The 10,001-nt window shown below is 59.5% G+C and overlaps 1 protein-coding gene across 1 annotated transcript in view; it reads left to right on the top strand.

Moving 5' to 3' along the window:
• Nucleotides 1–9,988, top strand: part of Cep131 (centrosomal protein 131) — a 22,442-nt gene extending 12,454 nt beyond the window's left edge. Inside the window, exons 8-26 of the mRNA XM_005350846.3 lie at nt 417–534; nt 976–1,092; nt 1,216–1,375; nt 1,763–1,857; nt 2,324–2,506; nt 2,765–2,941; nt 3,432–3,557; nt 3,680–3,805; nt 4,001–4,117; nt 5,556–5,658; nt 6,225–6,426; nt 7,164–7,271; nt 7,361–7,457; nt 7,568–7,642; nt 8,171–8,313; nt 8,416–8,593; nt 8,668–8,831; nt 9,318–9,378; nt 9,454–9,988. Of these exons, the coding sequence (XP_005350903.1) occupies nt 417–534; nt 976–1,092; nt 1,216–1,375; nt 1,763–1,857; nt 2,324–2,506; nt 2,765–2,941; nt 3,432–3,557; nt 3,680–3,805; nt 4,001–4,117; nt 5,556–5,658; nt 6,225–6,426; nt 7,164–7,271; nt 7,361–7,457; nt 7,568–7,642; nt 8,171–8,313; nt 8,416–8,593; nt 8,668–8,831; nt 9,318–9,378; nt 9,454–9,528 (2,425 nt within the window). The 3' untranslated portion in view covers nt 9,529–9,988. The remainder of the gene's footprint in view (nt 1–416; nt 535–975; nt 1,093–1,215; nt 1,376–1,762; nt 1,858–2,323; nt 2,507–2,764; nt 2,942–3,431; nt 3,558–3,679; nt 3,806–4,000; nt 4,118–5,555; nt 5,659–6,224; nt 6,427–7,163; nt 7,272–7,360; nt 7,458–7,567; nt 7,643–8,170; nt 8,314–8,415; nt 8,594–8,667; nt 8,832–9,317; nt 9,379–9,453) is intronic.
• Nucleotides 9,989–10,001: the final 13 nt, after the last annotated feature.

The raw sequence follows: 10,001 nt of genomic DNA, 5'->3' as shown, positions 1-10,001 counted from the left end.
CCACCACTGCCCGGCCCACTCACCCTTTGTATCTCCTGGTCCGCCCTGATCTCAGCAGCCAGTGCTCTGATGTTCTGGCCTCTCTGTGGCCCCAGGGTTTCTGTGCTTAGCACAACTCACAGGTGCTTGCCCTTGCTCCTGAGCAGTATCCTGTGGCCTGGAATCATCCCTGTTCACCCTGTGGTCAGCTCTCATTGGCCATTTTCCCTTTCTGATGATAAGCACAAAGCCAGCCGGGCAGCTTCTCAGGAGGGTGGGTTTAGGTTTGAAAGGAGTCCAGAGGGGCTGGCCTTCCACATCCTGGCCTGGTGGGAAAGGACTGTGCTAGCCTCCAGTGTTTCTTTCCACATGGTTCTTGTTCTAGGGCACAGGGACTTGGGGACCCCTTCTGATCCTGACTCTGGTTCTTTGGACAGGTTTATCCACCAGGTAAACCAGGCCGCAGTCACCATCCAACGCTGGTACCGCCGCCAGGTACAGAGGCGCCGCACAGGAGCAGCAAACCTTGAACACCTGCTGGCGTCCAAGCGAGAGGTCAGTGTGATTGTGTAAGCCAGCTCACCCAGGGGCTGGGCATGGATCCTCAGGGTCTCACAGCATACAGTGGAGTCGTTAAGACAGATCTGGGATTACCCTCAGGCATGTACCCCCTCTGTGGGCCTTGCTTGGTTCCTGAGGCTGCTGCTGGGGTTGATGTGTCAGGAGACCGGCTCCTGGCAGGATGACTCCCTGAAGAAGTCCTGGCTGAGGGGTACAGAGCTGTCACCCTGCTGTGCCTCCCTGCATCTCAGGGTGGGGCTGGCTCTCTGTTGAGCCGAGGTGGCAGGTCCAGTGCCCTCGGCTCTCATTTCTTCTCCACTAGTGAACTCTGCAGATTCCCATGACTCTCAGGGTCCTGTGGAGACCTCCCAGCTCGTTCCAGGGCTCTGTCATCCTCCAGTTCTGTAAAGTTCATGGCTTTGGCTTCCCTGGCAGGGGCAGAGGCAACGGCTGGGCAGCGGGAACCTTCTGGACATGCACCGGCGGGAGGAGGCAGCAAGGAAGAAGGCCCGGGAGGAAAAGGCTCGCCGGGCCAGGCAGGCAGCCATTCAGGTACCGGGTACCCCAGGTAGCATCCCACGGTCCATTCTGCCGTGACACCGATGCTTGGGGACACCGAGCCCCAGGGCAGGTGGGCTGCATAGGGTAAGGGGTCACGCGGCTCTACTCTGACAGGAACTACAGCAGAAACGAGCCCAGAAGGCCAGTGAGGCTGAGCGCAGGCTGTCCAAGGACAGATCCGAGACCAGAGCGCTAGGACAGCCTCCACCCACCCAGGAGCCACCGCTGATGCCAGGCAGCGGCACCCACCAGGCCCCCAAGGCCAACAATGCTCGTGAGTGGTTCTCAGTCTACCCGATTGTGGGAGAAACTGCACACTCTGCTGAGCTTCAGGCCTCATGTGGCCAGGCTTGTGACTCTCCCTGCAGAACTGGGATATTGGCCTGCTCCCCGCCTGCTTCTGCCTGGTCACTTGTGGCGCTGGACTAGAGAGTGCCCAGGCCTCGACAGATCATCCTGGCAGTGGGGCCTCTCAGCTGAGGCCCGGCATTGTGGGATTGTGCCTGTTTGTAGTGAGCCGGACACTTTACCTATTCCCCTCAACTTTGTACCCTGGAAGGCCAGGGGACCCCTCAGTGTCTCTGAGCTTATACCTGACTCCTTCCCAGGGCATCATCATGTTTAGGCCCTGGGAGAGATGACACAGTGTTTGGTTTTACAGATGCCAGCATCTGCCCCACAGGCCCTGGAGACCCCTGCCCTCCTGTCTCTGAGCCGTCCCCAGAGCCCCAGCGGCCTCCAGAGGACAAGCCACAGGTCTGGACACAGTGCCTTTTCCTTTCCCCTCTGATTTTGGCTTTGGGACAATGTCCATGCCTGGGTGGCCTAAGCTGCCGTTCCCCTGCCCTCTCTTCAGTTTTGGGGTTCCTTGTGTCCTGAAAGGGTGCCCAGGGGGATGCCAGGTAGCAGCCTGGTGGTCTCACCGGGGTGAGGTCTCACAGAATTGTTCTGGAATCCTGCTAGGAGTTCACATTGCTGGGGAAGGATTCCTGTGTCCCTTCCCATCAAAGGGGAGCAAGGCCACAAGCTGCTCAGTGTGAGACTGGGCGGGGCCTTTCTCCCGATGTGTATCAGATGCTACATAGATGTGCTGACCACTGGGGATGGGTACAAAGGCTCCTGCCCCTCCACACTGGGTGGGTGGGCCTTGTATGTGGGGCGGCTCTTGGGCTCTTGGTCTCCACCAGCCTTGGTGGTTTCCCTTCCTGCCTCTCTGCTATAGGACGTCCCGTCCCAGGATGGAGCCAGAGAGGACTTGGGAGCGCTGGGCACTTCCAGAAGCAAGGCCAGGGCCAGAGCTACCCTGGATGAGCTGCTAGACACACTGAGGCTACTGGAGGAGGAGCCCGAACTGCTGCCCCGCCCCAAGACCTATCACAAAGACAGATATGCCTGGACCGACGAGGCGAGTAAGCCCTTGGCTCTGACAACCATCTGCATAGGTCGAGAGGCCTCCACAGGGGTCGGGGAAGGCTGGTGCCACCATATCCCTGCTTTAGTCAAGGCCCTAAGAAGGGCCAGGTGTGGCCTATTGACCTCTGCTCTCCCTTCCTGTCTGGTCCTTGAGGTTGAGACACAATGACCCTCCTCACTGCCCGCTGTTCCCGAGGGACCCCAGGTCCTCGGGCTTCCCTAACAGCCTCCAATGCTGGGCCACCTGCAGGAAGATGACACCAACTCCCTGACAGCCGACAACCTGGAGAAATTTGGGAAACTGAGTGCACCCCCGGGCCCACCTGATGACGGGACTCTGCTCTCGGAGGCCAAGCTCCAGAGCATCATGAGTTTCCTGGATGAGATGGAGAAGTCGGGGCAGGACCGGCCGGTGTCCCAGCGGGAGGTAGCCAGCCGCCAGTCCCGGGTGGTGCCCAGTGGGACATGATCACCTGCAAGGACCTTATGCAGAAGGCAGTCCAACTGCTGAGTTCTTGTCCCTCTCGGGGCTCCTGTCTAGACGGGGTTATCCTGTCCAGGTGGGTGGTCCTGACATCCTGGGCTCTGGTCTCCTGGGGCTGTCTTTCCTGAGCGAACACCAGAGACAACAATAAGTGATGTCTTGTTTCCATGGGGGCAGGAAGGTCAGGGGTGAACAGATCGCTCCTATCTGGTGACTTGTGTTAGTGTCAAGGCTGCAGCCTCTCTCTGCACCAAGGAACAAGTACAGTTCCCAGGGTTGGCTTGTCACCCACTGCCCCTTGACCAGATGCCCTGTGTAGGTATTGTTCCCTCACAGCCGGGTGGAGCTGTGACACAGTGACTCCCCGTGGAGGGTGGGCATCAAACGAGCAGTAGCTGCTGGGTGGCCTGCCTGAGGCTTGTTGTGTATTTAGGGCCTGGTGCTGGAGGCGGGCCCAAGGCCCCCGGCACTGGGGTCTGAGGGGAGCGCATCCATGATGCGGCTGAAGCTGGAGATGGAGGAGAAGAAGCAGGCCATGGTTCTACTGCAGAGAGCTCTGGTGAGTGCATCAGCCGTCACCCCAGGGCGCGTGGGCTGGGGACTGCCAGCACCCTGCGGAAGAGGTCTGAGCCATCGTCACCCCCGAGGCTGTGCCCCACATGGTCTGGTGACCCCCTGCAGGAGCAGCAGCGTGACCTCACCATCCGACGTGTTAAGGAGACAGAGAAGGAGCTGAGCCGGCAGCTGCGACAGCAGAAGGAGCACTATGAGGCCACCATCCAACGGCACTTGTCCTTCATCGACCAGGTGACCCAGCTCTGGGAGGCCATGTGGGGTGAGAGGACTTGGTCTGCAGACCCAGGGTTGGTGTCACTGTCCCGAGATTGGAGCGTAATGCTGACCGCAGGACCGCTGTGGCCGAGGCCCCAGCGTGGTTCTCCAGTGGGCCTGTTAGAGGTGCCTTGGGGTGGCATCAAGAGCCTCACCCCACCCCCATCACAGCTGATCGAAGACAAGAAGATTCTGAGCGAGAAGTGCGAGGCGGTGGTGGCTGAGCTGAAGCAAGGGGACCAGCGGTGTCGGGAGCGCGTGGCCCAGATGCAGGAGCAGCACGAACTGGTGAGCCCCCTGGCTGGGCACACGGCATCATGGCCTGAGGATGCAGGTCAGGATTGCCAGCGCCGGTTCCTTTGTTCCTGTTCCTGTTCCCCTCTTCTTGAGATTTTGTTTGTTTGTTCAGACGAGGTTTCTCTATCTAACAGTCCTGGCATCCTGGAACTCACTTTATACAGCAGGCTGGCCTTGAGCTCACAGAGATCCGCCTCCCTCTGCCTCCCTCTGCCTCCCGAGTGTGCAATTAAAGGCCTATGGCACCATACCCAGCTTTTTTTTTTTTTTTCTTTCTCTCCCTCTTGACCTGTATCCTAGTTCAACAGGGACAGGTCCTAAGGTGTGGGCTGCCACATCCCAGGCCAGCATGTACGGCCTGCCTGGCCCTTCTCACAGGACAGTGGCCTGCTTCTCACAGGAGTCCAAGCCTGGCCTGCTCCAGTCAAGTCCTGAGTAACAGAACCCACCCATCTTCGCAGTACCAGGCACCTCAGCTCCCACCTCATTGGCCAGCAGAAGCTGGTTAAAAGTCTGTCTCAGCCACCTGACTGCACTTCTTCCCAGAGCATAGGCCCGGCATCCCCAAAGGCCCTGTAGGCTGGAGCCCAGACCCAAGTGAGGATGGGCTGGCTTTGTTAAGGAGACCCAGCATCCCTAGCCTGCATCCAGGGTTGGAGACTGCAGCTCTCAGGTGGTCCTGGGTCCTGTCGGCAGCGGCAGGAATGGAGTCATTGCTCCAGACCATCCATGCAGCCCAAGGAACTCCCTCTCTGCCTTGGCCCTTGGCTTCCCTGTAGAAAAGAGCTTTGGTATCCATCAGAGTCGGGGTTCGTTAGAAGGCTTGTAGATCTTAAGGCCAGAAGTTGATAGAGGTGCTTGAAAGACCTATAGGTGTGAGCGGGCTCCTGCAAGCGGAGCACTCCTCTTCACAGTGGGTGACTGTAAGAGCCCGCAGTTTTCTGCATTACACCGTGAGAGTGTAATGTGCAAGGCTGAAGGAAGGGTCAAAGAATTTCTTTCTTAAGTGAGGTTGCAGGATGAATATATGAGGCTTAGATTTCGGGATGAGAGAGAGCCGCTAAAACAAGGTCATGATCATGTTTGCCTTTAGTCTCCTTGCTGTCTTTAATGCTTCTGTGGGCGGAGTCTTTAGGAAAGCTTGCTTTGTCACTGTGGTTAGCGTCTGTCAGCAGGAAGGGCACAGCAGCTCCCAGACAGAGGGGCTTTTCCTCCCTGTGTCCCCTTCGTTGCCTGTCGGTAAGGTCTCAGCTCCAGGGCGTGGTGGCATCCCTCTCTGGGATGAGACTTCTCCAAGCCAGTGGCTGTAACCGCCCTACCTGGGGAGAGGAAGGAGCTTGCAGAACACAGGCCCAGGAGAAGGCAAGGGAACAGGGCTGGGGATGCCCCCCTCATCTCTGCATCCTGACTTCCTGTGTTCTTTACCCAGGAGATTAAGAAACTCAAAGAGCTCATGAGTGCCACTGAGAAGATCCGCCGTGAGAAGTGGATCAACGAGAAGACAAAAAAGATCAAAGAAATCACAGTCAGAGGTGGGGCCTTCACTCCTCATTCACTTTACAGAGAGAAAGAATGGTAACTCCTGTCCCATGTGTTGTGGTACCAAGCAGAGCTGTCCCTGGCTAAGGCTGCCGGTGGCAGGTAGACACAAACTCCATTTCAGCTGCTGACCCTCAGTCCCAGACGCCTGAGGGGGGCCTCCACCTTGTGGAGGCTTGTGCGGGAACAGCAAGGCAGTCATGTGGGTCACGCAGACATTAGAGAAAACCATAGGAAAGAAGTTTCAGGGCCCCACAAGCTGACAGAGTCGGGATGTGAAGAAACTATGGACTCTTAGGTGGTTTTAGGGAGCACTCTTAACCTGGCCTGACCAGGATCCTAGGCACTGTGCCATTGGGAGACACGCCAAGGGGCTGGGGAGCCGTGCATGCTGCAGGCTGGGAAAGCCACTGTGTTCAGGACACTCCTGGAGGTAGGTTTCTGGGATGCAGTCCCTGGCTCTTCTCTCCATAGTATACCAGGCTTGCTATGCTTTGAAGCCGTGGCTGGACGGAGGGGCCTTGCAGCCCTGTCTCCGGTGCAACCTCTGTCTCTGCAGGTCTGGAGCCCGAGATCCAGAAACTCATTGCGAAGCATAAGCAGGAGGTGCGGAGGCTCAGGGGCCTGCACGAGGCTGAGCTGCTGCAGAGAGATGAGCAGGCTGCACAGCGCCACCTGCGCCAGGCAGAAGAGCTGCGGGAGCATCTGGAGCGGGAGAAGGAGGCGCTGGGCAAGCAGGAGCGGGAGCGCGCCCAGCAGCGGTAGGAGGGCACTGGAGGCCGAGGTCTCAGGGCAGCCCCCAGTTTCCCGCGGGCAGCAGCAGCCTGGGTAGAACTCATGCAGTCCACCTACCAGGCCAATGCTGTGAGGGTCCCCTCATGGGGTCACATGAGATTGCGGACTTGCTGAGCTGAGCCCAGAGTGACGTGTGGGTGACGTGTGGGTGACGGGTAGGCTGCTCTGCTGCCTCCTTTTCTCAGCCCGAGGGTTCACCCCCTAAGGTGTGACCAGGCTGTGATGTCCAGCTTGGGCTTGGTGGCCGAGGGACCAGTGAGCAGTATACGACCCCTCCTCCACTGTCTGTGCCTCCAGCCTGGCTCCTCCCAGGTGACCTACTGGCCCTGACCTGTGCTCTCCCACCTTCGGGAAGGACAAGGGTACCAGCCATGGCAGGGCCTTGCTCGGATCAAGTCTCTGGTTGGTCCCTGGCTCTCCTCCGAGAGTGGAACTAAGCAGAGCCAGGCCAGTGTGTGGACACAGCGAGCCACCGGCTGAGGCCTTTTTACAGCCTTGAATGAGACTGCAGCTGAAGGGGGCTGCAGCCCCCCAACTGCAGAGGGTCCCTGGGAGCTGATGTGACTGATGCTGACTCCCATGGCCGCCCACCGTGGGTGTGAGCATCCTCACCATCCTGTAGAGGGTCCCTGGGAGCTGATGTGACTGACGCTGACTCCCGTGGCCGCCCACCATGGGTGTAAGCATCCTCACCATCCTGCAGGTTTGAGCAGCACCTGGAACAGGAGCATCGGGCCCTGGAGCAGCAGCGGCGACGGCTCTACAACGAGGTGGCGGAAGAGAAGGAGCGACTGGGCCAGCAGGCAGCCAGGTACCACTGCGGGCTGTTCTTTCAGCTGCCCCTGGCCTGCCCAACCCCTCTTACAATGGCCCGTTGTTCCCTGACGCACTGGCCTGCAGGCAGCGGGCAGAGCTGGAGGAGAGCAGCGCCACGCTGACGCGAGCCCTGAGAGCTGAGTTTGAGAGGAGCCGGGAGGAGCAAGAGCAGAGGCACCAGGTTGGCGAGCTGGCCTCCAGTGGAGGACGGGTCCCTTCTGCCCGACCCCTCAGCAGGGTGAGCGGGGCCCTGGAGTGGTCCTCAGTCAGCTGACAGCCCGTCCCCTCCAGATGGAGCTGAAAGCCCTGAAGGACCATCTGGAAGCTGAGAGACAGGCATGGGTGGCCAACTGCACCAAGAAGGAGGTAGGACCAGCCAGGGTGGGCTGCTGTTCAGGGCCCTCTGGGCGCTGGCTTCTGGGGGTCACTCCTAACTGGGGGGCATGGTGGTTCATCCCCAGCTGTGCCATGCTGCCCACTGCCTACATAGGGATCCAGGAAGGTTAGAAGCAGAACAGGAGGAAACGTGTCCCTCTCTCCAGGAGTCACCCCACCTGTGCCCTTAAGACCCTGTGCCTCTTGGCCACAGGGCAGGTTTGCCACCTTGGCTCGGCCTGTCTAGCGGGCAGTAGTAGTAGTTATCTCGAACTCCAGTTACCTGAGAGAGAGGAACAACCTCCTTAGCCAAGGCTATCCCATGCCTCTGTGCTCCCAGGAGGTCCTGAAGACATGACGCTGCCCTCTGGGGGTCTAGACAGCCTGGAGTCCTTCACCCCTGACCTATGCGTGTATTTATTTCCCTGTGGCTCAAAGCAGGGACCATTCCCTAGAGCCCGCGAGGCTGTTCTGCCTCTGTCCTGGTGGCGGATTCTCTCACCGCTGTGTGTCCCGCAGGAAGCGTGGCTGCTGACCAGGGAGCGGGAGCTGAAGGAGGAGATCCGAAAAGGCCGAGACCAGGAGATTGAGCTGGTCATCCACCGGCTGGAGGCTGACATGACGCTGGCCAAGGAGGAGAGCGAGCGGGCCGCCGAGAGCCGGTGAGCTGCCTCCTGCCTTTGGTTCCACCGATGGGGAGGGCCGGAGCTGGGCGGTGGGAGCTGCAGTTCATCCTCATACCGCCTCCTGCCTCCGCCTGCCAGTGTGAAGCGTGTGCGGGACAAGTATGAAGTGGAGCTCTCGGAGTTGGAGCAGTCCGAGCGGAGACTCCAGGAACGGTGCATGGAGCTGAAAGGGCGCCTTGGGGAGGCCGAAGGGGAGAAGGAGCGCCTGCAGTCCCTAGTGCGGCAGAAGGAGAAGGAGCTGGAGGACGCGCGGGCGGTGAGTAGCCTCAGGCCCCTTCTCCATGAGCCCTCCGTCCCTGCAGCCCGATCACAGCCTCCCCTGCCGTCCAGGTGAACACACAGATGTGCAGTGAACGGGCCAGCCTGGCTCAGGTGGTCCGTCAGGAGTTCACAGACCAGCTGGCAGCCTCCCAGGAGGAGAACCAGAGGCTGAGAGCGGAGCTTGCTGAGCTGCGTGCCCACCAGCAGATGGAGCTAGATGAGGTTCATCAGAGGTGGGTGGTCAGGACTTCAGGTAGGGGCACGGGGAGCAGTTACGGTGGGAGCAGTCACGCGTCTTTCTACCTGAAGTCCTGACACTGTCTCCCGCATAACGTAGACATAGCCCGTGAGCTCACATGGCTTCCAGCTTCGTGCTCAGGAACGCTGGGTGTCCTCCGCCCGAGTGTCACTTAGTTCGAGGGCCCACGTGTACCTCTCCAGGGAGGTGGGCAGGGTCTTGGCTGGAGCACCCAGACTCTCAGTCCTTCTGAGGCTGCCTGCCTACGTGACCAACAGAGAGTAAGGCAGAGCCATGAGGTGACTTCTCATCTGTCTTGGTCTGCGTGGCGCCATGCCCAGCCCCCTCCTAGGGCCACTTTAGCATTGGTTCTTCTGGAGACAGTGGCCCAGGGCCGGCTGCTCAGGTCAGGGTCAGCAGGGCTGAGACCAAGCGGTAGGACACAGCCCCCAGGCTGACCTGGGACTGCACATCATCACAGGGTGAAGATAGCTCTCGCGAGGAAGGAGGAGGCCGTGAACAGTCTCCGGAAGCAGCATGAGGTGGGTCCCTCCGTGGGTCTGTGGTGGTCTAGCCTGGGGTGTGGGCATCCAGGGCCTGACTGGACTGTGTCGCAGGCTTCTGTGAAGAGGGCCGACCACCTCGAGGAGCTGCTGGAGCAACACAGACGGCCGTCCTTGAGTGCTAAGTGACATCACCCTTGGGATGGAAACCCAGACCTGAGCAGACGCTCAGCCCTGCAGCTGGTGTCCAGGGCTAAGGGTAGAACAGTGGCTGGCGTGAGAGGCCCCCCTCCCCCCCATGGAACTCCGGGGCTCAGGACGCCACTGTCAGCGTCCTGCAGCTGTTTTATAGTAAAATAAGTTAGTTTTTTTAGGGTTTTTTTTATTAATGTTTCGTGTCACCTGTTTGTCTTTTTCTACTGGGTTGGGTTTGGGGGGCAAGGAGCTGGAGACCCCAAAGAGCCCCCTTTCGTGGCCGTAGGACTAGCTCTGACTCTCGCTTCTCCCTGTCCCACCTGTCCAAGCTGGCAGGAAAGTGGCCTGCAGCCAGCCTCTCCTCTCAGCACCAGTCCCCAGCAGGCAGTGGCCATGTGTCCCCCGTGACCTCTCCAGAGTGTAGTCCCCAGCAGGCAGTGGCCATGTGTCCCCCGTGACCTCTCCAG

The sequence above is a fragment of the Microtus ochrogaster genome, chromosome 7 (genome assembly GCF_000317375.1).
Source record: "Microtus ochrogaster isolate Prairie Vole_2 chromosome 7, MicOch1.0, whole genome shotgun sequence".
NCBI classification, from domain to species: domain Eukaryota; kingdom Metazoa; phylum Chordata; class Mammalia; order Rodentia; family Cricetidae; genus Microtus; species Microtus ochrogaster.
Note: the sequence above shows the minus strand (reverse complement) of the source record. Positions and strands in the feature narration are given on the sequence as shown.